This window comes from Oncorhynchus clarkii, chromosome 2 (genome assembly GCF_045791955.1).
Source record: "Oncorhynchus clarkii lewisi isolate Uvic-CL-2024 chromosome 2, UVic_Ocla_1.0, whole genome shotgun sequence".
NCBI lineage: Eukaryota > Metazoa > Chordata > Actinopteri > Salmoniformes > Salmonidae > Oncorhynchus > Oncorhynchus clarkii.
This window is the reverse complement of record NC_092148.1, coordinates 78,438,610-78,464,481: the sequence shown is the minus strand read 5'-3', so window position 1 is coordinate 78,464,481 and position 25,872 is coordinate 78,438,610. Positions and strand designations below refer to the sequence as shown.

General features: G+C 42.3%; 2 protein-coding genes across 3 annotated transcripts in view; one reads left to right on the top strand and one right to left on the bottom strand.

The window, feature by feature from the left end:
• Window positions 1-25,872, bottom strand: part of LOC139374205 (protein bicaudal D homolog 1-like) — a 71,301-nt gene that overhangs the window by 15,716 nt on the left and 29,713 nt on the right. Inside the window, exon 2 of the mRNA XM_071115228.1 lies at window positions 12,263-12,475. Within this exon, the coding sequence (XP_070971329.1) occupies window positions 12,263-12,475 (213 nt within the window). The remainder of the gene's footprint in view (window positions 1-12,262; window positions 12,476-25,872) is intronic.
• The window catches only part of LOC139374214 (pyrin-like), a 40,132-nt gene continuing 39,573 nt past the window's right edge, over window positions 25,314-25,872 (top strand). For both annotated transcript variants that reach the window (XM_071115246.1, XM_071115238.1), the window contains exon 1: window positions 25,314-25,428. The gene's annotated coding sequence lies outside the window, so the exon portion shown is untranslated. The remainder of the gene's footprint in view (window positions 25,429-25,872) is intronic.

Sequence of the window (25,872 nt, the reverse complement as noted above, 5' to 3'; positions counted from 1 at the left end):
TTTTCATGGCCCAGCAGCCGCACACAAGCCTAAGATCCCCATGAGCAATGCCAAGCGTCGGCTACAGTGGTGTAAAGCTCGCCGCCATTGGACTCTAGAGCAGTGGAAACGTGTTCTCTGGAGTGATGAATCACACTTCACCATCTGGCAGTCCAACAAACAAATCTGGGTTTAGCGGATGCCAGGAGAACGCTACCTGCACCAATGCATAGTGCCAACTGTAAAGTTTAGTGAAGGAGGAATAATGGTCTGGTGCTGTTTTTCATGGTTTCGGTCTAGGCTCCTTAGTTCCAGAGAAGGGACATCTTAACGTAGAGTAGCCCTTCAGTAGGTTATAAGTTATAGCAGATAAGTTTCTTATCCTTTCTTTGCAAGGGAAGAATTTGACCTTTTATAAACATATTTAATGCAATTCTACTACACTTTATACGACTGGACACATTTGCAGAATCATTTTTTTTAACCTTTTACTACACTGGGCTAAATCACGGTTACATAGTGATTCTTGGTAGTCTTAAACAAATCTACTTTGAAACAAAAGTATACACCTCATACACACATGATTATGGACTTAAAAAAGAAGACACCTGTACCATGTCAGATATAGAGTTGAAATGTATTACCTTTTTTGTTTGCATCCAAATATTACACTTTATAGACATCACAGAAAACTGAAATATAACAAAACTGTTTGACATAGAAACACCGGATTGTCCTTGTAAAAAATATATATATTTATTAATTATGAAATTATGAAAAATATTAATAACATTCCACCCCTGAGGTCAAAGAAGGAACTTTTGACAAACAGAATAAAAACAACGTTGTCTGATCCATATAATAGGCCAACGACAAGGGGGACTCAAATACAATACGATGTCCATCTAACCTGGAGGAGGAAATTATTGTCCAAAAACAAACTTTCAAGTGGCACTGACCCAACAATGATAAAATAATAAATATGCGCATCCACCGGAGATATGGCCGACGCTCTCTACGCTGGTGCCAATATCCTAAGATTGCTGCCTACTGTTCGCTCAATTAAGTTGAGAATTTAACTAAAAGATAGATTAGAGTTTTTTCATTGTCTTCTCTTTACAGCAATAGCCATTTTCTTTCCAAATGATGTTTTCCAGTGATTGCATTTTTAAGTATTGCGATATACCTGGCTGGGCTTCTATACTTTCCAACTCAAAAATCATGTATTTGGTATTTGCCACGCGCGCTGCCCAAATTGAGTGCCCTTCCGACTTTAGGCATTGCGATTTAAAACAATTTTCATATTCCAATAAGTTAATGATCGTCTGTGGCCAAAACATGCTTTCTGGTGTAATGATTTGATGTATTTCTGTATAGACAGGAGTAGACTAATTAGGTTATATAATTTTGGTAATATCATAAAATTTACTTGAAGCTTAGTGTTATCATCGAACCACATCACACTTTGGAGCGTAGACTATACCAGCCGTTTTCAAGTAAATTCAATACATTTTCATGCCTCTGACATGCGGTTATGATTTGTTTTAAAGTGTTGTAATAGCCTACAGTTTTCTTGACATTTTGTTTTAATTGTTGTGATAGGGTCATATTTTACTGGTACAGCGTACCCCCACGAATTATTTTGTCAAGACGCGGAAACGGACCGTACTGCATTACTTTCACCGCTGGTCATAACAAAGGGGCTGAATACTTATTGAATCAAGGCATTTTAGCATTTAATTTGTAATTCATTTATAAAAATTGCTAAAAACATATTTTGACTTTGACATTATGGGGTATTGTGTGTAGACACAAAATATCAATTGAATCCATTTTAAATTCAGGTTGTACACAACAGGATGTGGAAATAGTCATCTGGTGTGAGTACTTTCTGAAGGCACTGTATAATATACTGTATATACATTCACAATACATGTATATGACATATAATAGTTTGCACTGACTATGTGTAGATCACCTGCTAGCTGCCAACCTGTCTATACTCGGTAGTTACAATATGATGTCATTATAATACTTACAGTATCTATGTGTCAAAAACATGAACTAAAACAGTCTGGCATGCATCAGCACTTATAGTATGTGCATTAGTGGCACTTTGCTGCATGTTCTGAACGCTCTGGATGCAGTAATAATAGATGTCTTTGCTCTATAAGTCCAGTCCAGATACCTGGCCTCTCGCCTCTCTTTAATCAAATCAATTGCAGTGTGGAGTGCAATAGAGATTGCATCATCTGTAGATCTGTTTGGGCGGTATGCAAATTTGAGTGGGTCTAGGGTTTCTGGGATAATGGTGTTGATGTGAGCCATGACCAGCCTTTCAAAGCACTTCATGGCTACGGCCGTGAGTGCTACGGGTCTGTAGTCATTTAGGCAGGTTGCCTTTGTGTTCTTGGGAACAGGGACTATGGTGGTCTGCTTGAAGCATGTTGGTGTTACAGACTCAATCAGGGACATGTTGAAAATGTCAGTGAAGACACCTGCCAGTTGGTCAGCACATGCCCAGAGCACACGTCCTGGTAATCCGACTGGCCCCGCAGCCTTGTGTATGTTGACCTGTTTAAAGGTCTTACTCACTTCGGCTACGGAGAGCGTGATCACACAGTCGTCCGGAACAGCTGATGCTCTCATGCATGCCTCAGTGTTGCTTGCCTCGAAGCGAGCATAGAAGTCATTTAGCAGCTCGCGGTTGTGCTTCCCTTTGTAGTCTGTAATAGTTTGCAAGCCCTGCCACATCCGATGAGCGTCGGAGCCGGTGTTGTATGATTCAATAATAGCCCTGTATTGATGCATTGCCTGTTTGACGGTTCGTCACAGGGCATAGCGGGATTTCTTGTAAGCTTCCGGGTTAGAGTCATGCACCTTGAAAGCGGCAGCTCTACCCTTTAGCTTAGTGCGAATGTTGCCTGGAATCCATGGCTTCTGGTTGGGGTATGTACGTACAGTTACTGTGGGGACGACGTCCCAATTCACTTATTGATAAAGCCAGTGACTGATGTGTTGTACTCCTCAATGTCATCGGAAGAATCTCGGAACATGTTCCAGTCTGTGATAGCAAAGCAGTCCTGTAGTTTAGCATCTGCTTCATCTGACCATTTTTTATAGACCGAGTCACTGGTGCTTCCTGCTTTAATTTTTGCTTGTAAGCAGGAATCAGGAGGATATAGTTGTGGTTGGATTTACCAAATGGAGGGCGAGGGAGAGCTTTGTACATGTCTCTGTGTGTGGAGTACACGTGATCTAGAATTTGTTTTCCCTCTGGTTGCACATTTAACATGTTGATAGAAATTTGGTAGAACTGATTTAAGTTTCCCTGCATTAAAGTCTCTGGCCACTAGGAGCGCCGCCTCTGGGTGAGCGGTTTCCTGTTTGCTTATACAGTTGACTGAGTGCGGTCTTAGTGCCAGCATCTGTCTGTGGTAGTAAATAAACAGCTACGAAAAGTATAGCTGAAAGCTCTCTAGGTAAGTAGTGTGGCCTGCAATTTATCACAATATACACTACTTAAGGCGAGCAAAATCTAGAGACTTCCTTAGATTTCGTGCACCAGCTGTTGTTTACAAATATGCACAGACCACTCCCCCTCGTCTTACCGGAGTGTGCCGTTCTATCCTGCCGGTGCAGCGTGTAGCCCGCTAGCTGAATATCCATGTTGTCATTCAGCCACGATTCCGTGAAGCATAGGATATTACAGTTTTTAATGTCCCGTTGGTAGGATATTCGTGATCGTACCTCGTCTAGTTTATTGTCTAATGATTAAACATTGGCAAGTAATATTGACGGTAACGGCAGCTTTGCTAGTTGCCTTCTGCGAGTCCGGACGAGGCATCCGGCTCTTCGTCCTCAGCGTCGCTTCCTTTTGAAGATAATTGCCCTGTGTCTGCCCTGTGGGGTGTTTGGATAATATCGTGTGAGTCCTGCTTGTTGTTGTTGTTGAAGAAATCTTTGTCTAATCCGAGGTGAGAGATCGCTGTCCTGATATCCAGAAGCTCTTTTTGTCTGTGAGATATGGTTGCAGAAACATTATGTACAAAATAATTTACAAATATCGCGAAAAGAAACACATAATAGCACAATGCACCAACTCTAAATGCACCAACTCTAAACACACACACACACACACACACACACACACACACACACACACACACACACACACACACACACACACACACACACACACACACAGTATCTCCTCTGATGTGATGATGATGAGGCAGTCTAGAGTTCAGTTCAGAGACGGGATCAGCCTGACACTATGAAACAAATTGGCCCTCTGAGTAGTAAAGCAAAGAGTCAGCACTCTCACTCTCTGCAAGATCATTATTTTGGGCCAATCACAGAGAATGGAGGCAGCAGCCATAGAGATCTGAACATGCTGTGGTGGATCAGATGATATATTAGGTGGGAGAAATTCTGGTAATGTCATAAATCTGGGAAATGGGTTAGAATGTAGGAAGCTGAGTCTCAGCAACATTTTCATGTTAATCTAAATGTCAAGAAGAATAAGGAAGAAAATAACACCATTTTAATATGCACAGCTTTGTTACAGTTACACACACACACACACACACACACACACACACACACACACACACACACACACACACACACTATGTCTTACTATACCTTTTGGGGACCAACAATTGATTCCCATTCAAAAACCTATTTTCCCTTACCCCTAACCTTTACCCTAACCATAACCTTAACCCTAACCTTAACCCCTAACATTAACTCATAAGTGAGTACCATCAAAATGTCCTCACTTCTCTGAATTTTTGTTGGTTTACTATTCTTGAGAGGTCTTTTGGCAAAAATGTGTACACACACACAAACACACACAATGCAATTTCCTGAAGAGGAGTTGTGAATCCCCATGGCAACAGGCATTATAAATCTGTATGGATTTACAGTACAGCAGCCTCAGAGTCTGGCTTTACATGGCTGGACACATATTATCAAACATTTAACATAATTTACACTGACTCAAACCCCAGCCAATAGACTTGCCTTACTAAATTTAAATTGGTTTGGGTTGCAGCTAGTACATTGTGTGTGTGTGTGTGTGTGTGTGTGTGTGTGTGTGTGTGTGTGTGTGTGTGTGTGTGTGTGTGTGTGTGTGTGTGTGTGTGTGTGTGTGTGTGTGTGTGTGTGTGTGTGTGTGAATGTTAGCCTATATTTACACCATAAATGATGAACAGGTTTCAGACCTCCATAGCCCCTCATACAGTATCTATTCAGGGCTTCTTATTTCCCCTCTCCTCAATAAAGTTGATAAGTGGCTCCTAGCCTGCACTACATAGAAGTGCTGGCTCAGACTCTGGGTTCTAGATATGGGGTGACCAGTGGGACCCTGGCCAGAGCCTCACCAGGAGAAGAGACTAGTGATGGGGGAAAATATCGATACAGTTATGTTTGGATGATATTATATTGATATTTGGCTTGAAGTATCAAATTGTAAAGAAAAATAAAAGTTGGCTGTACTTGCACCAAAATGTAGTTTTAAATAGTGAGCCAACGTTTTCAGCAATTTATTTATTTATTTCAATTTATTTAGTGAGCAATATGTTTGGAACATAAAATCGCAATAAAATCGCAGTATTGAATTGCAATACATATAGAATAGTGAGAATTGTGGGAATCGTAATACATATCGTATCGGCACCTAAGTATAGTGATAATATTATATTGTGAGGTCCCTTGAAATTCCCAGCCCTAGATGAGACAGATGGTCTTGGGACAGACATGGACCCTCCAGTACCTGACTGACCACATCTTCAGTCACCGGAGGAACAGCAGGACTCAGGGAAATGGACTGAGAAATGGAAGGTCAATTCAATGTACAGTCAACTGTACATGCTGCTGTTTCTGTATTCAAGCCTGTAGCAGCATATTATTTGACACCTGATCTCCATGTCATGACACACTGTACAGCACTGTACTTGAAAGCACAGCGTTGCTGCAGATCCTTATGCAGCTCTACCCCTACACTTGTAGCTACCCCTACATTTGTGACAATGGAAGCGAAAAATACCGATATTCCAATATGGACCATAGGCAAAACACAAACAGTTCATTAACAAACTCTTAATCCGTGACTTTATTGATTAACTGTACGTGACCACTGTGGTTTGCTAATGGGTGGTGTTGTCTCATTACATATTCCCCACAAAGCAGGGCATTAGGACTGAGCTGTCCATGAAGTCCAGGGGATTACTGGCCAATGATTACTGTCTCAACACCACCACAGGATCAGGGCATGGTCAGTGCACCACCAAACACTCACACAACACAACCGCCATGGGAAAGGCCAATACTGTAGCCCTGTGTGCCACTCTACATCAGGGCCAGGATTCATTTAAACAATGCAGGTTAACTACTAGCGGTAGGCCAGAGCCTATTTGAAATACAAACTGTAAAACACACAGAACCTACTATTAACTTAGTCTCTATCATTTTGTCTGTACATTCCTTTGATTTTAGGAGAAAAAAATGTAGGATCTTAATTAATCCTGCAGCAACAGGATGAAAAAAAGAGAGATCAAATTAAGATCCTATATCTTTAGAATCTGCTTGGGATCCACATTAAACCAGTTGATTAGATCCAGTTAGCGACAAATTAAGCTCCCTGTGTGGCTCCAGCACATTAAAAAGAGACTGTCTCCTAATTAATATGCACCACACAGGCAAAGGAGACCCACATAGCAAGGCAACAGGCTAATCAGCAGATCATCAAAGAGCCAAGGGCCACCCAGGTCACGAAGCAAACAGGTGACAGGTGCACATGAAACAGGTGCACGTGAGAAGTGGCTGGGACATTTTACAAGGTTTATTCAATTAGGCCTAGTAAAGATATCACAAACAGGTAACTAGATACAGCCGCGGGCTGATTTTTGTCAGAGTGGATGGTAGGGGGGCCAGAACATAATTCTAATCATTTGTTCACAGCAAATTGACGACAACTAAACCCAAAAAAGTGATTCTATTTCAAAATAACAATCATTTCCTACCTTGACAAACTGAATTGGTCCACCCACATAGACAGCATTGTGGAGAAGGCGCAGCAGCGCCTCTTCAACCTCAGGAGTGTGAAGAAATTTGGCTTGTCACCAAAAGCACTCACAAACTTCTACAGATGCACAATCAAGAGCATCCTGTCGGTCTGTATCACCGCCTGGTACGGCAACAGCCCACAACCGTAAGGCTCTCTAGAGGGTAGTGAGGTCTGCACAACGCATCACCGGGGGCAAACTACCTGCCCTCCAGGACACCTACACCACCCGATGTCACAGGAAGGCCATAAAGATCATCAAGGACAACAACCACCCAAGCCACTGCCTGTTCACCCCGCTATCATCCAGAAGGCGAGGTCAGTACAGGTGCATCAAAGCAGGGACCGAGAGACTGAAAAACAGCTTCTATCTCAAGGCCATCAGACTGTTAAACAGCCATCACTAACATTGAGTGGCTGCTGCCAACACACTGACTCAACTCCAGCCACTTTAATAATGGGAATTGATGGAAATTGATGTAAAATATATCACTAGCCACTTTAAACAATGCTACTTAATATAATGTTTACATACCCTACATTACTCATCTCATATGTATACTGTATGTATATACTGTACTCTATATCATCTACTGCATCTTTATGTAATACATGTATCACTAGCCACTTTAAACTATGCCACTGTCACGCCCTGATCTTCCAGATCCGCCAGTCAGCCAGGATCTTCCAGATCCGCCAGTCAGCCAGGATCTTCCAGATCCGCCAGTCAGCCAGATCCGCCAGTCAGCCAGGATCCGCCAGTCAGCCAGGATCTGCCGGAACCGCCAGTCAGCCAGGATCTGCCAGAACCACCAGCCAGCCAGGATCTGCCAGAGCCAACTACCTGCCTGAGCTTCCTCTCAGTACTGGGCTTCCTCTCAGTACTGGGCTACCCCTCAGTGCCGAGCTACCCCTCAGTGCCGAGCTACCCCTCAGTGCCGAGCTACCCCTCAGTCCCGAGCTACCTCTCAGTCCCGAGCTACCCCTCAGTCCCGAGCTACCTCAGTCCCGAGCTGCCCCTCAGTCCAGTGGGGCCTTTGGTGAGGACTACTAGGCCAAGGTCGGCGGCGAGGGTCGCCTATCTAAGGACGCGAGGAAAATGGACTAAGACTTTGTTAGAGTGGGGTCCACGTCCCGAGCCGGAGCCGCCACCGTGGACAGACGCCCACCTGGACCCTCCCCTATGGGTTTAGGTGTGCGGCCGGGAGTCCGCACCTTGCTATTTTGTGTTTTCTTTATTATTTTGGTCAGGCCAGGGTGTGACATGGGTTTATTTATGTGGTGTGTTTTGTCTTGGGGTTTTCGTAGGTATTGTGATTGTGGGGTGTTCTAGCATAGTCTATGGCTGTCTGGAGTGGTTCTCAATCAGAAGCAGGTGTTTATCGTTGTTTCTGATTGGGAACCATATTTAGGCAGCCATATTCTTTGAGTGTTTGGTGGGTGATTGTTCCTGTCTCTGTGTTTGTTTGCACCAGATAGGCTGTATAGGTTTTCACATTACGTTTGTTGTTTTTGTACTGTTCGTTTTTTCGTCGTCATTAAACATGTTTCAAGAATACCATGCTGCATTTTGGTCCGACTCTCCTTCACCTAAAGAAAACCGTTACACCCACTTTGTTTACGTACCCTACATTACTCATCTCATATGTATACTGTATGTATATACTGTACTCTATCATCTACTGCATCTTTATGTAATACATGTATCACTAGCCACTTTAAACTATGCCACTTCGTTTACATACCCTACATTACTCATCTCATATGTATATACTGTACTCGATACCATCTACTGCATCTTGCCTATGCCGTTCTGTACCATCACTCATTCATATCTTTATGTACATATTCTTTATCCCTTTACACTTGTGTGTATAAGGTAGTAGTTGTGGAATTGTTAGGTGAGATTACTCGTTGGTTATTACTGCATTGTCGGAACTAGAAGCACAAGCATTTCACTACACTCACATTAACATCTGCTAACCATGTGAATGTGACAAATACATTTGATTTGATTTTGATTACATTGAGACACAATCATGTCTCTTCTTTAAATTAATTTCCTAAATGAAACTAATTTTAGCTGAATTCCTAGTGATTTTAGTCATTTTAGACCCTAAAATAAAATAATAAAAATAAAGTAAATGTTTTGGACAAAAACGCTATGTACTACCCTTCACAGAACAGCGCAAACTGGCTCTAACCAGAATAGAAAGAGGAGTGGGAGGCCCCGGTGCACAACTGAGCAAGAGGACAAGTACATTAGTGTCTAGTTCGAGAAACAGACGCCTCACAGTGAAGAGGAGACTCCGGGAGGCTGGCCTTCTAGGCAGAGTTCCTCTGTCCAGTGTCTTTGTTCTTTTGCCCATCTTCATCTTTTCTTTTTTTTGGCCAGTCTGAGAAATAGCTTTTTTCTCTGCCTAGAAGGCCAGCATCCCGGAGTCTCCTCTTCACTGTTGACGTTGAGACTGGTGTTTTGCGGGTACTATTTAATGAAGCTGCCAGTTGAGGACTTGTGAGTCGTCTGTTTCTCGAACTAGACACTCTAATGTACTTGGCCTCCCACTCCTTTTTCTATTCTGGTTAGAGCCAGTCAGGGTTAGGGCTGTTCTGTGAAGGGAGAAGTACACAGAGTTGTACGATATCTTCAGTTTCTTTGCAATTAAGGCATGGAATAGCCTTAATTTCTCAGAACCAGACTAGACTGACGAGTTTCAGAAGAGTTTCCGGCCATTTTGAGCCTGTAATCAAATTCTGATGCTCCAGATACTCAACAAGTCTAAAGAAGGCTAGTTTTATTGCTTCTTTAATCAGCACACAGTTTTCAGCTCTGCTAACATAATTGCAAAATGGTTTTCTAATGATCAATTAGCCTTTTAAAATGATAACCTTGGATTAGCTAACACAATGTGCCATTGGAACACAGGAGTGATGGTTGCTGATAATGGGCCTATGTACGCCTATGTAGATATTACATAAAAAATCTGTCGTTTCCAGCTACAATAGTCATTTACAACATTACAACAATGTCTACACTGTATTTCTGATAAATGTTATGTTATTTTAATGGACGAAAAACGTGCTTTTGTTTCAAAAACAAGACATTTCTAAGTGACCCCAAACTTTTGAACGGTAGTGTAGATATTTTACAAAAAGTTGATTCACAATAACTGAACTCACATTTTTTGAATGCTTGGAATGACAAGTGAAGCAGACATAAACAGTGGCTGTGCGACACCAGCGGTTCCTGCCAACAGTGTGTGAAGCATCTAATCTAACTAGTGAATGAACTGCTGCCACCCCCGGGCTGGGAGGGCACAGTTTGTCCTGCACTGTGTGATGAGAGAGCAGCCTGGCTCACTCAGGGATGCACATGTGCCGAGCTCAGGGCATTTTTCTTATTCCCTAGCTTAGCACCGGATTTGCCCTCCACAATGGGGTCATGTCCACAGCGGCGTCTGACCCCGGCCTGAACCCCTCTGCCTCTGCTGACAAGCACATGTACGTGGCCCCCCCACACACACAGGCATGCACCAAGCGCACAAACACTGGCACGTACGCTTGCACACACACTCCACACACATTCCACACAGTCACTCTCTGCATGACCCCTATCCGCCCTTTAGAGTGACCCTGTGACCGATACTGTACTTCACACAGAGTTTGACACAAAACAGCTGGTCCCTATCAGCAGGGTAGCAAGATGCACCTCATGTTAATCTACAAATAATATCTCAATGTGTGACATTACAGTAGGCTGTAGGCTAAATTGAGTACATAACCTCATTTTGTGGATTCACAGTAGCTTACACAGGAAAACATGTAAAAGGGTCACATGTAAAAGGGTCAATGACGTGATGTGTAAATGTTGGTGTCCAAATTAAATATTTTCCAAAGTCAAGAACTAATGTTTACAAATTCTACATAATGTAACTTTGACTTTTCTCTTTTATACGAGTTCTAAAAGAGTTATGGTTAAATGTGAAGAAAAAAAGTGTTATTTTTGGTGCCCTGAAGTTTTAAAAAATGGGATTAGGAGCAACCGTCCGAAGGCAAAGGTAATGTAAATAAATGTTAATAAAACATCTTAAATCATAATACAACGGTCAACAAATATTATTCTAGCATGATTTTGGAAGGTGTATACCACTATACTGCCATATGGGTAAGACAGTTTATGCAGAAAGGTTTTAAATACTTTAAATACTTTTGTCTGGAAAAGTGTCCTTAATAATTATCGTTTGGTGCAACCGACAAAAGTCACAATTTTGGATGAAATCACATGACGATACTGATCTGACAGGATGTGACATCCTGACAGGATGTGACATCATACAACTGCTACAAAACCATAAAAATTTTGAATTATCAGAAACTTTATATTTTATTTCAATACTTTTCACATGGGTGCACGAGCAGTCGCCTGTAAAACATGTTTAAGTGAGAAAAGTCATACATACAACCAGTATTTTTAATGTAAAAAAAACAATGACATTATTTTATTGTCTAAAAAATGCAGAGAGAAGCTCAGCCGATAAGAGACATTTCACATGGTTTATATTTCCCTAACATAAATTGCAGTAAAAAGTGATTTAAAAAAAATCATTATCATGTAACTTCTGACCTCATAGATGTTGAATATTTGAGACCAATTGTGTATCATGTACAATTATAATTAATATGCTTTGTTTAACTGATTGAACAAACTTTTATTTGTTGCCATTTTGGGCTTCTAACCTCACCTGCACACCATTTTTACCCGTTAAAAAAAAATCTGTACTGTTTTGTCTTTCACTTCTTTTCTTTGGTGTGAATAAATAAAACCTAAAAACCTAAAACCTAAATATTTGAGACCATGCATTTATTCATATTTTACTATTAATTTCTTTACATAACACTGTTTTTTTTTCATTCGTGGGTGCACCGAATGACTAAATTTAACAATATTTTATAACAATCACATTTTTAACAATAATGTACTGCAAAAAACCCTGAAAGTGCATATGTAACACTCATGGGAACAGAAAAAGTGTAATACAGCTTTAGCACGGTTTTTGGACCAAAAGTGAAAAAAAGAAAAATAGGAATACTAATTCTTCTGTAAAAAAACAAAAACACTTTTGAACCAAATACAATACTACAGCTCAAAATGTATTACAGCATGACACTAGTCAGAGGTGTGAGAGAGTGACATCAGTGGACAAAAGTCTCTACCTCTTTGTGCTCCTGAAGCACGGCGTTGAGCCTCTCGCTCTCGTTGGATGCGTTGGACGCCACGGAGCGGCTCAGCTTCAAATCCGTCTGCAGCTCCAGCAGCTGGCCCATGTAGAAGGCCTCCTTTGATGCTGACTCCTGCAGCAGCGACTCCTCGTTGATCTCGCCATCCTCCGCGACCTTACGCTGGTTGGAGTATGCCTGGCCAAACGCCTGGGGAGGCAGAGGGAATAGACCAGAATGAGATACAGTACTTTGTCTGTTTGGTTAGAAAGGAATGTATCTTCAAGAGGCAGAGGGTTAGCCAGGGTACAGCGTCCGTAGATAGAAAGCTATTTTTGGGGTTAAATGCCTTGCTCAAGTGCACAACGGTAGAGGTAGTAATAATCTGACACCATCATCCCTGAAGTAGCTAATAACAAAAAATCTAATACACTTTGGATATGGTTGTGGAGGAGACTATGTCCAGTGTGGTCACTAAGTGCCTTCTTATCACCCACAAAGCTCCAAGGTTGTCCCTCCCAACGCCTCAAGGGTATTGTGCAATGATATTTCAGCCCCTGTCTCTGATCGATAGACACTGTGTTCCCATTCTCCTGACACAGGTTTTCACACAGCGCTCCAAGCTGACTTGTCATGACAAAGGAATCCTGGCTTGATGCTTGATTCAGGGAATGACAGCATTGATCAACAACAGCCAATTACCCCTGGATACCTGCCATGTTGGAAAGGTGGCTCCTATTCACACCTGTAAAAGCTACCTCTACAGCACCAAGGTTGTATTCATTAGGTACCAAACGAAAGGAAAGACTGAAACAGGATTACCTGGCCTTATGAAAAACACACTGAACAAAAATATATATACGATGTGTAAAGTGTTTATACCATGTTTCATGAGTTGAAATAAAAAATCCTTGATATTTTCTATATGCACAAAGATCTTATTTATCTCAAATTTTGTGTACGAATATCTTTACACCCCTGTTAGTGAGCATTTATCCTTTGCCAAAATAATCCATCCACCTGACAGGTGTGGCATATAAAGAAGTTGATTAAACAGCATGATCATTACACTGGTGCACCTTGTGCTGGGGACAATAAAAGGCCACTTTAAAATGTGCAGTTTTTGTCACACAACACAATGTCACAGATGTCTCAAGTTTTGATGGAGCGTGCAATTGGCATGCTGACTGCAGGAATGTCCACCAGAGCTGTTGCCAGAGAATGTTAATTTCTCTACCATAATCTGCCTCCAGATTTTAGATTTGGCAGTACGTCCAACCGGCCTCACAACTGCAGACCAGCCCCGGCTTCTTCACCTGCGGGATCGTCTGAGGGCGGGTGGGGGGAAGGGGGCTTGGTGCTTCTGAGGACGGGTGGGGGGAGGAGGGCTTGGTGCTTCTGAGAAAGGGTGAGGAGTATTTCTGGCTGTAATAAAGCCCTTTTGTAGAAAAACTCAGTCTGACTGACCGGGCCTGGCTTCCCAGTGGGTGGATCTGGCTGCCAAGTAAGTGGGCCTATGCCCTCCCAGGCCCAACATGGCTGCACCCCTGCCCAGTCATGTCCATAGATTGGGGTCTAACGAATGTATTTCAATTGACTGATTTCCTCATATGAACTGTAATTGAAATTGTTGCACGTTGCATTTATTTATTTTTCAGTATATAAATGTTCTATGTAATGCCAGGTCAAGTGCAGAAGATTAGAGTATGCAATTAAATCAGATTGTACTTGGTTGTCTACTTGCACAAAAAAGTATTTAAAAAAGCCACACACACGCACACACACTCTCTCTTAGCTTCTGCAACACTCAATGGCTCACCAAATATCTCATACTGCCATATCAACCAGCAGGTCTTAGTCAGACCATGCCTGGGATGGGAGTTAGTACATGAAGAGACCTCATGCCAGAGAAGGGAATCAATTAAGTCAGGGGTGTCAAACTCATGCCATGGAGGGCCTCATTTCTGCTGTTTTTTTTTTTTTTTTTTCAATTGAGACCTAGACAACCAGGTGAGGGGAGTTACTTACTAATGAGTGACCGTAATTCATCAATCAAGTACAGCGGAGGAAGCCCCGAAGACCCTCAGCCTTCCGTGGAATGAGTTCCACACGTGAATTAAGGGATTACCCTAAAACAAGACACCATCATTTATGGAGTACAATCAATGTGATTTTCAACGGCAACACTGGAACAATTAGGGTTAAGTTCCTTGCTCAAGGTCACATTGACAGATTTTTCAGCTTGTCGGCACAAAGATTCCAACTAGCAACCTTTCGGTTACTGGCCCAACGCTCTGACTGCTAGGCTACCTGCCGCCATCATATCCGTGTGTATATGTTCAAATAAATGTCCCCCACACCAGTACCTAAAACATGTTCTACACCAGTACCTAAAACATGTTAATTTATTGACCAATAAACATTCACTTGGGTGTGGTCTGGCACATAAATGCAATCAGAAAATTTGGTCCACATGTTGCAAACACTGCCAAGACTCAACATATGCAAGAACATTCATATCGACCTCACGGTGGAGCTATAACAAGCATATGTTTATCTCTTGGTCTGTTTGACTCAGAGTGATGAAATTTGGCACACATGCTCAGGGATATGAGTCTAGCTAACCCACACGATATATACCATTCTTGCAATACACGGGAAACTGATGAGGGTGAAAAACTCAGCAGCGTTGCAGTTCTTGACACAGACCGGTACGCCTACCCCGCTCAAAGGCACTTAAATCTTTTGTCTTACCCATTCACCCTCTGAAAGGCACGCATACACAATCCATGTCTAAATTGTCTCAAGGCTTAAAAATCCTTCTTTAACCTGTTTCCTCACCTTCATCTACACTGATTGAAGATGATTTATCAAGTGACATCAATAAGGGATCATAGCTTCACCTGGTCAGTCTATGTCATGGAAAGAGCAGGTGTTCATAATGTTTTGTACAATGAGTGTATATGATTTCAGCATCCGTATGCTGTACTGGGAGCGCTGGTCACGCCAAATAAGGCTGTTTATCTCCCAATACAGCCAGCATCTGCTAGAAGAAGAAAAAGGCAGTCTAGTCAGTTTGCAGAGGGACGTGAGGCTCAGAGCTCAGATTTGAATTTAACTGTCAAATTGTGCTGTGTCTTTTTTTATTAGGACTTTTTCATGAGAAATGTATATGTTAATTTTACAATATTTCTTTATTGTATAATACTGATATAACATAAAAGTCAATAATTTTGTCCAATAATCGTTTTGCTATGTGAAAATGCTTCTGGTGCATGTCTGAGAGACACGTCTGTTCAACGTCTAGTTTTGATTTGGTTGAATTTTCAACTAATGTGAAATCAACAAAAATGTCACCATATCATTGGTTTTAGGTTAAAAGTTACATGAAAAAAGACCCTTACATTGATAACTTTTTGCAAATCCAATCAGTATTCCATGTTGATTCAACATAATCACATTACGTTTTTTTGTTGAAATGACATGGAAACAATGTTGATTCAACCACTTTTTGCCCAGTGGGAGAGGTCTGGACAGAGAGCTGTGTCCTCTCAGATGTAATATTCTCAGCACCACACTCCCTCAAAAACAAACCCAGCTGACTGATTCTCCCAGAGAGCTTGAGAAAGGTTCTCTCTGATTGGTGAATGAATAACTCAGGAACACTGTTCCCACCTTATCATCATCATGTCCACAACATTTGAGCAGAAGGATGACTCATTGATAAGATACGAACGAGCCTTTATTACTTGTGATCATACTACCTTCAATAGACTTCTTTCTCAATGCACCATTTTTCTACCACACTTTAATAACAATTTATTAATTTATTAGTGTGGAATAAGCCGCATGCAGCATTTTGAGGTGTGTTTGTAGATAGGGGTAATTTGTCATTGTTAAATCCCTTCTGCTCCAGAGCAGATCTTAATACAGGAAGGAGATCAATACAGAATACAAGCAAGGGCTCCGCTGAAATGGAGAGCTTAATGTGAATGAAGTTAAAGCTCCCCAACAAAAAGTGGATGTACATACAATCTGATGATTTAGTTATTACATTTTCAGGTTTGACCAGCTTTCATGGTTGGTGGGGTTTGGCTGTTAATTTGTGTGTGGAGGGGGATCGAGTCAGTACATGTATAGCATTACTTATCTGTGTGTGCATGTGTTTGTGTGTGTGTGTGTGTGTGTGTGTGAACGAGATAAGGAGATTTAGCAGCAGAAGATGTATACAATAACCATCCTTCCATTGACCGCTGGCCACCTCCTGCGTCACACACAGACACTGACAGCTGATCCCCATCCCATCTCCACTGAAACAACACAGCACACCAATGTTCCAACTGGACACCCACACACACACAGACAATAGAAAGAGAGCTCAACCAGTCATGACTACTGAATAACTGTAATGCAAAGCCTCGGTCACGGTCATCATGGTCAATCAACCACAAACTGCCCCATATGACACAGATAGTCACACCATTCAATTATTCAATGTTTACAGTCCGGCCCATGGGACAGGAGAGGATTGGGTTAAAGCAGGTCTATGACTCTTTGGAAGTCCCTACATCACATCTAGAATGTGCTTTCAATATGTTGACATTGACTGCAGTGTAAGTCACCTTTGTCTATTCACACATGTACCAACAGCATGTGAACAAACACAGCTGTGCACAGTGTTTCTCTTGCCTTCTATTTTTCTAGTGCTAATCACGTTTGCATAGGAACTACACATATAAACACACAAGAGAGTAATCAATCTTTAATTGCACACACAAACAGTCACTAAGGAGCTTCTGTCTGGCCACTACAAAAACATGCATTGATGTGAGGAGCGCTCTCTCTCGCTATCTTGTTTCAGATGTCCCTTGTGTGTCCTCTCCTCCCAGTGCAACACCACAGAGTGATTCTGTAAGTGATTAGGTGGGAGGCCCCGTAGTCCCTAGAACAAAAGATGTGATTAATTTGTCGCTCGACCAGAGTGAATGAGCTGGCATTGTTGCTTTTAGATTAAAGCCTGTTAATATCCAGACAGGCAGGAGGGCCAGGCTCCACAGGCCCCTCGAGAGTCCAGCTGGGTCCCTGGAGCAGGAGCTTGGCTTGGGCCCCACTCTGAGGCCTCTCTCCCCCTGGCTTCTCTCCCCCTGGCCCCACTCTGGAGGATGGAGGGAGAACAGACCGTGGAGGCTGCCTGTGATTCAGAGTCAGTGCTGCTCATCCATAGAGACAGGGGATCTTGGATGCATAGTGGGAGTGGCAGATGGTTTTCGAACAAAGGGAAGCTAGGCGACCTCAAAGCCTGTTCTCTCCATCTGCTTCCTGTTATTCTCTACAGAACACATCACACCTGTAACACAGCTCAAACACATATGAGGAAAACGTGCTCTGGCTCCCTGTTGCATGAGGCATCCTCCTCTGATGCACAGCTTAAAATAACTGTCTGTACTGTAACTGTATATGAAGATCAACAAAAATATAAGGTGCACTGCTACCACAGAATAACAAGATTGTCTTATCATGTCACATTAAACATGGTGGATGCGAGGATGTTTAAAGTTTTGTCATATCCTGGGGTGATATGTGATTAACAAGCGGGGTCCAGCCGGTGTTTTATACTGATTATAGTTGTATACTACATTGTGGATTCCACCCTGAGGCATTCTGGTCCATCTGCGATAGAAGCCACACAAAGAAAGCCCTTTCTATAGATATTCATCCCTCAGGCATAGGATGAGGAGCAGACAGTTCTCTGGTCGACACGGGACGGTTGACTGGTATGTTGTGTAGTCTGGTGTGTTGTGGAGTGGTGTGCTACCCTGAAATCCTTCCCCCCTGCGACATACCCTGTTTGGGAGTCGTGGGACAGCTCTGTGCCATTTTTAGACCCAGGGAGCTCAGCAGGCAGGAGACTGAACTACTTCGGTGTAACAGTGATTCATCTCCAACCTCACCTCCACGGTAGAGCCCTCTTGGACCTCACTTCTGTGATAGTATGCAACACAAATGATAAAAACCAAGACTTTTCAACAAACACCTGATTGCTTAAATGGAAAAGAAACTTGGAATCCAAGTTTCAATGTAAGAGGGGTGAATTTAAGATTAAGGTCAAAGGTAGGTTGGGTCATAGTGGATAGATCAGTGGACTATGTAGATTAGCTATGACGTATTTATTTCACACTTAGTTTGGACTTTTTATAAATACAGTGCATTCGGGAAGTATTCAGACCGCTAGACTTTTGCCACATTTTGTTACATTTCAGCCTTATTCTAATGTGTTAAATAGTTTTTTTCCTCTCCCCAATCAATCTACACACAATACCCCATAATGACTAAGAAAAAACAGGTTTGTAGATTTTTTTGCAAAATCATAAAATCTAAAAATGTATTCAGACCCTTCACTTAGTACTTTGTTGAAGCACCTTTGGCAGTGATTACAGCCTCCAGTCTTCTTGGGTATGACGCTACAAGCTTGGCACACCTGTATTTGGAGAGTTTTTCCCCATTCTTCTCTGAAGATCCTCTCAAGCTCTGCCAGGTTGAATGGGGAGCGTCGCTGCACAGCCATTTTCAAATCATATCAAATTTGATTTGTCACATATGCCGAATCCAGCCTTACAGTGAAAATGCTTACTTACAAGCCCTTAATGCAGAGCAAGAAAAAGAGGTAAGAAAAGTAACAATAAAATAACAATGAGGCTATATATAAGGGGGGGGGGGGGGATTAATGTAAATAGTGCTGGTGGCCATTTGATTAATTGTTTAGCAGTCTTATGTCCTGAGGTATCAGTTATGAAGGTAAGACCCAGATGCAGACAACGTTGAATTAATGGTTTAATATTCCAACAGGAGCAGGTCAAGGCAGGCAGGGGTCAGTAAACCAGAGGTGGGGCAACGGTACCAGATGGCAGGCAGGCTCAGGGTCAGGGGCAGGCAGAGTGGTCAGGCAGGTGGGCTCAGAGTCAGGACAGGCAAGGGTCTAAACCAGGAGGGCGAGAAAGAGAGAGACTGGCAAAAGCAGGAGCTGAAAAAAAATGCTGGTTGACTTGACAAACAAGATGAACTGTCGACAAACAAAGAACACAGGTATAAATACACAGGGGATAATGGGGAAGATGGACGACTCCTGGAGGGGGGTGGAGACAATCACAAAGACAGGTGAAACAGATCAGGGTGTGACAGAAGCTGTTAACTTTCTTATGGTATAAGGGACGCTTGCGTCCCACTTGGCCAAAATCCAGGGTAAATGCAGTGCGGAAAATTCAAATAAATTGATATAAAAATCAAACTTTCATTAAATCACACATGTAAGACACTCAATTAAAGCTACACTTGTTTTGAATCTAGCCAACATGTCATATTTTTAAAAGGCTTTTCGGTGAAAGCATAAGAAGCTATTATCTGATGATAGCACAACAGTAAACAAAGAGGGTAGCATATTTCAACCCTGTAGGCGCTACACAAAATGCAGAAATAAAATATAAAACATGCCTTAACTTTGACGAGCTTCTTTTGTTGGCACTCCAATATGTCCCATAAACTTCACAATTGGTCCTTTTGTTCAATTAATTCCATCCATATATATCCAAAATGTCAATTTATTTGGCGCATTTGATCCAGAAAAAAAACAGCTTCCAAAATGCGCAATGTCACAACAAAATATTTCAAAAGTTGCCTAAAAACTTTGCCAAAATATTTCAAACTACTTTTGTAATACAACTTTAGGTATTTTTAAACATTAATAAATCGATCAAATTGAAGACGGGTCTATCTGTTTTCAATAGAGGATGAGAAGAGACTAACGCTACTTTTCAAGTCTTGGCCATCTCTCAACAGTGTTACCCAGTTCCTAGTTGGCCCTACTTCATTGCACAAAGGAATAACCTCAACCAAATTCCAAAGACTGGTAACATCCAGTGGAAGCGGTAGGAACTGAAAACAAGTGAACAGACAGACCTCAAAAAAACAAATTCTGAACGGTTAGTCCTCGGGGTTTTGCCTGCTACATAAGTTATGTCATACTCACAGAGATGATTCAAACAGTTTTAGAAACTTCAGTGTAACGGTTGTCTTCGGGAGAAAGAGAGGAGGACCAAAGTGCAGCGTGGTAAGTGTTCATGATGATTTAATTCAAACTCAGAACAATAAACACCAACGTGAATTTACAAAACCGAAACAGTACCGTGTGGCCCGAACACTCACACGGAAACAAACCAAAAATGAAACCCAGGCTACCTAAGTATGATTCTCAATCAGAGACAACTAACGACACCTGCCTCTGATTGAGAACCATACTAGGCCGAACACAACTACCAACATAGAAAAACAAACATAGACTGCCCACCCCAACTCACGCCCTGACCATACTAAAACAAAGAATAAAATAACAGAACTATGGTCAGAACGTGAAATTCAGAGTGTTTTCTATCCAAATCTACTAATAATATGCATATCTTATATTCTTGGCATGAGTAGCAGGAAGTTGAAATTAGGCACGCTATTTATCCAAAAGTTAAAATGCTGCCCCCTATACCATAAGAAGTTAAGGAGTCTTTGACAATTTTTTGGGCCTTCCTCTGACATAGCCTAGTATATACAGTGGGGAGAACAAGTATGTGATACACTGCCGATTTTGCAGGTTTTCCTACTTACAAAGCATGTAGAGGTCTGTCAGGTACACTTCAACTGTGAGAGACGGAATCTAAAATCTAAAAATCCAGATAATCACATTGTATGATTTTTAAGTAATTAATTTGCATTTCATTGCATGCAATAAGTATTTGATCACCTACCAACCAGTAAGAATTCTGGCTCTCACAGACCTGTTTGTTTTTCTTTAAGAAGCCCTCCTGTTCTCCACTCATTACCTGTATTAACTGCATGTGTTTGAACTCGTTACCTGTATAAAAGACACCTGTCCACACACTCAATCAAACAGACTCCAACCTCTCCACAATGGCCAAGACCAGACAGCTGTGTAAGGACATCAGGGATAAAATTGTAGACCTTCACAAGGCTGGGATGGGCTACAGGACAATAGGCAAGCTGGCTTGAGCAGGGGGACCCACACTGTCAGGTTGTTGTCCTGGCATCACACTGTCAGGTTTCTGACCTCCTCCCTATAGGCTGTTTCTACGTCATCAGTGATCAGGCTGTTGTGTCATCAGCAAACTTAACGATGGTGTTGGAGTCTTGCTTGGCCAGGCAGTCGTGGGTGAACAGACAGTACAGGAGGGGACTAAGCACGCACCCTTGAGGGGTCCCCGTGTTGAGGATCAGCATGGCAGATGTGTTGTTGCCTAACCTTGCCTGTAATCCATGGCTTCTGGTTGGGATATGTACGTACGGTCACTGTAGGAACAACGTCGTCGATGCACTTATTGAGCCGATGACTGAGGTAGTATTCTCCTCAATGCCATTGGATGAATCCCGGAACATATTCCAGTCTCTGCTAGCAAAACAGTTCTGTAGCATAGCATCTGCATTATCAGACCACTCCATACTGAGCGAGTCACTGGTACTTCATGCTTTAGTTTTTGCTTGTACGCAGGAATCAGGAGGATAGAATTATGGTCAGATTTGCCAAATGGAGGGCGGGGGAGAGCTCTGTATGCATCTCTGTGTGTGGAGTAAAGGTGGTCTAGAGTTTTTTTCCCTCTGGTTGCACATGTGACATGCTGATAGAAATTAGGTAAAACTGATTTAAGTGTGCCTGAATTAAAGTCCCCGGCCACTAGGAGTGCCGCTTCTGGGTGAGCATTTTCTTGTTTGCTTATGGCCTTATAGAGTTGGTTGAGTGCGGCCTTAGTGCCAGCATCGGTCTGTGGTGGTAAATAGATGGCTATGAATAATATAGATGAGAAATCTCTTGGTAGATAATGTGCTCTACAGCGTATCATAAGGTACTCTACCTCAGGCGAGCAATACCTTGAGAATTCTTTAATATTAGACATCGCAAACCAGATGTTATTGACAAAAAGACACACAACCCCAGCCCTCGTCTTACCAGACATAGCTTCTCTGTTCTGCCGGTGCATTGAAAATGTTGTCGTTCAGCCACGACTCGGTGAAACATAAGATATTACAGTTCTTAATGTCCCGTTGGTAGGATAATCGTAATCGAAGGTCATCAATTTTATTTTCCAACGATTGCATGTTAGCAAGTAGAATTGATGGCAGTGGGAGTTTCCTCGCTCGCCTACTGATTGACAAAAGGCAGCCCGATCTGCATCCTCTTATTTTCGTTCATAAGAGACGGTAGTAGCAACATTATGTACAAAATAAGTTACAAACAACTAAAAAAAACGAACAAAATAGCGCAATTGGTTACGGGCATGTAAAACCTCAGCCATCCTCTTTGGCGTCATCTTAAAAAGCTCAGGAGACCTTTGCGTGTGTCTGTCTGTGTCTGTCTGTGTATGAATGTGTGTCTGTCTGTGAATGTGTGAGTGTATGTGCACAGCAATGGAACATCTGAGCGATATAATTAGATGTATAATGCTCCTTCAGTGCTTGCACATTTCCCACTCATTAGTATTAATCATCCAACACAAAGTAGGGCAGCCTGCTGTATATCGTCTATTAGGTTTAAATAACAATATCTTTACATTGTGAAAATGTCTGTTCCCTTTGCTCTGCCAGGTTGCCAGACTGAAACAGTCAAAATCCCATAAATGAACAGGCATCATTCAGGCAGCATTAGTCAGAGGGCAGAAGGGGATACATTAGGCTCCGGTCAGTCAAAAACAGGAAATATACAGTGCCTTGCGAAAGTATTCGGCCCCCTTGAACTTTGCGACCTTTTGCCACATTTCAGGCTTCAAACATAAAGATAATAATGTCTCATCTCTCCTTATCTTTCCTCTCCTCATATCTCCTCTCCTTCTCTATCCTCATATCTCCTCCCCTTCCCTCTTCTCTCCTCATCTCTCCTTCCCTCTCCTCATCTCTCCTCCCCTTCCCTCTCCTCATCTCTCCTCTCCTTCTCTCTCCTCATCTCTCCTCTCCTTCCCTCTCCTCCCCTTCCCTCTTCTCTCCTCTCCTTCCCTCTCCTCATCTCTCCACTCCTTCCCTTTCCTCATATCTCCTCCCCTTCCCTCTTCTCTCCTCATCTCTCCTCTCCTCATCTCTCCTCTCCTTCCCTCTCCTCATCTCTCCACTCCTTCCCTCTCCTCATATCTCCTCCCCTTCCCTCTTCTCTCCTCATCTCTCCTCTCCTCATCTCTCCTCTCCTTCCCTCTCCAGCTGAGAACAGATGGTTTGCAAACTGGCCCTTAACAGCTCACTGCCCTGTGTGAGATTATTAAGTGGAGTGGCATTAACTCTTCCACACATCACATATGTGACAAACAAGTCAGCAGGTAGGATAAGCATTGCATCTCATCTAACCTTACGGTCTTACTGAGATAAAATCTATTATACAAGAAGTGGTTCAAAATGACAGCATAATCCAGATGGATAGGAGTGCTAGTGTCATAATAACTGTATTCATTTATTAAGAGAGAGAAATACAGACAAACAGAGGGAAGAGAAAAGAGATGGCTTTTACAGTATTTACTAACACATCATTTTATAACGTATTTTACCAGCTCTCTCAGCTGGGTAATATGCCCTAGAGGGGACGGTTGGGGACGGTTGGCTCAGCAGAGTGGTAACTGCGCCAAAAGGTCAGAACACAGACGAAGTGGGCTGAAAGGAGGAGAGGAAAAGAGAGGAGGCTTTGATGCAAGATGCCCTGTAAGACCTGTCCTGACTCATCAGCATGATGCAATGGCAGACTGCATGGGCTCTGGGACCCCTTCCATCACCCTAGCTTCAGTCACTCCGAGAGAGAGAGAGAGAGAAACACCCTCCTCCTATATCTTCTCATCTCATAACAACTGTTGCCTAGCCTTTGTTCTTAGAGCGTTTCAGATAAAGTACTATTGCCATAGAACAAATTGAAAAAATAAAGCTTATAATATCCTCCACAGTCATAAGTCATAACAGCTAAGATACTCTAATAACTACAGATATTCTTACATTAAATGATTGGGTGGTAAGTATGTGCCTGTGGGCTCAATTTAAATCAGTCTCTGCTCTGAAAGCTCAAAAATCTTCATACAGCCCAGTGCAGAGTAGTCTCACATGAACCACTAATGTTGCCTTCCCACTTCCAGTGTACCGTTTGTCCCTTTACCAGATTCCCCTTTAGGCTGTGACAGCATCTCATCTTCCATCCATCAAACTGTTAAGAACCACAGGTGTGCCTGGGCCGTATTACTCTTCCACAGAGGACCTGTCTAGTAAACTCCAGGCAGCCACATGGTAAATCAAGGTGTGTGTGTCTGCATGGAGAGGGATGTGTCCCTCTCCTCTGGCTCCAGCTCTCCATAAAGTCAGAGATTCATTAGGACCTCAGAAGCCTTATGTCCTATATCAGGGATGGGGGTGGGGGCCACCAAAAATCTGAACTCATCATGAGGGGGCCGCAGTGGTTTGCGGTTCTGCGTACCCACAACCCATACCCACACATGCAGTCAGAGGCGGACCTAGCCTTTTGGGGGCCATAAGTGAAATTTTGTTGCCTTCCCCCAAAAAAATTGTGGCACACTTGACCAGAGAGAGAAAAATGAATGTTTTTGAGTTCATTTCCTGCAATTCTACACATTTGTCCATGGGGTGTAGAGAAAATGTTGCAGTTTTAAAGCAAGTTTGTTGCAATTCTACACATTTTGCCATAGGGTGAAGATAAATGTTTTCAGTTTTTATTTAATATGATATCTGAGTGAGAGTGACTAACAAAATCAGTTGCCCATCCCTGTCCTATATACTGGCCGGGCTGGAGACAATGGGCAGGACAGTCAGAATGAATATGTATTTCGATGTGAAAAAGTAATTTAGGGTGTTTAATTGTAGCCAACATGATAGAATGAGCACTGCTACGGCGAAGTTAATATTTAACTTAACTTACCTCAAGTTGATATGATGTAATAGTTCTTTAGGAGAAGGGGAGGAGGAAATACATATTTTACGCTGGTACGGTAACTGACTTCAGGGTAATACAGTAAAGTGAAACTGTCCTGGCCAGGTACTGTAGGCTATATAAAGTAATCGCCTCAAGTGATTATCACTGAAGTGAAAGAAGATAGTCATACAGAAACACTACTAGACAAGCACACAATCAGGTGAGTGAACAGGTTTATTTACCAAGGGGATATTTCTTAATGCTTCGATAGAAAAGTAATGTATAGATTGGACTAGGGCTGTTATGGGGACCGTATTACTGCCACATCGGCCGTCACGAGTCATGACGGCAGTCAAATTTCACGTTACCGTTTAGTCACGGTAATTAGACTTCTCCAAGCTCTGATGCTGCTTATGGTCATTAGTAGACTACCAAACTTGCTAACTGCCTGGTACTCAGCACTCTACTGTCCCTCAATTCACTCTGACACCAATGCAAATGTTGTTGAAAATCAAACAATTCATGAGAGCCCATGAGCTCATGCTGCTCAACATTTCTATAGGCTATGAAATTGCGTGAGAAAACAGAGAGATATATTATCACTTGTGAGTGATGCCCAGCTAGTGTGCAATAAGGCAAAAACAGCGCATGCCTTTTTTGCAAC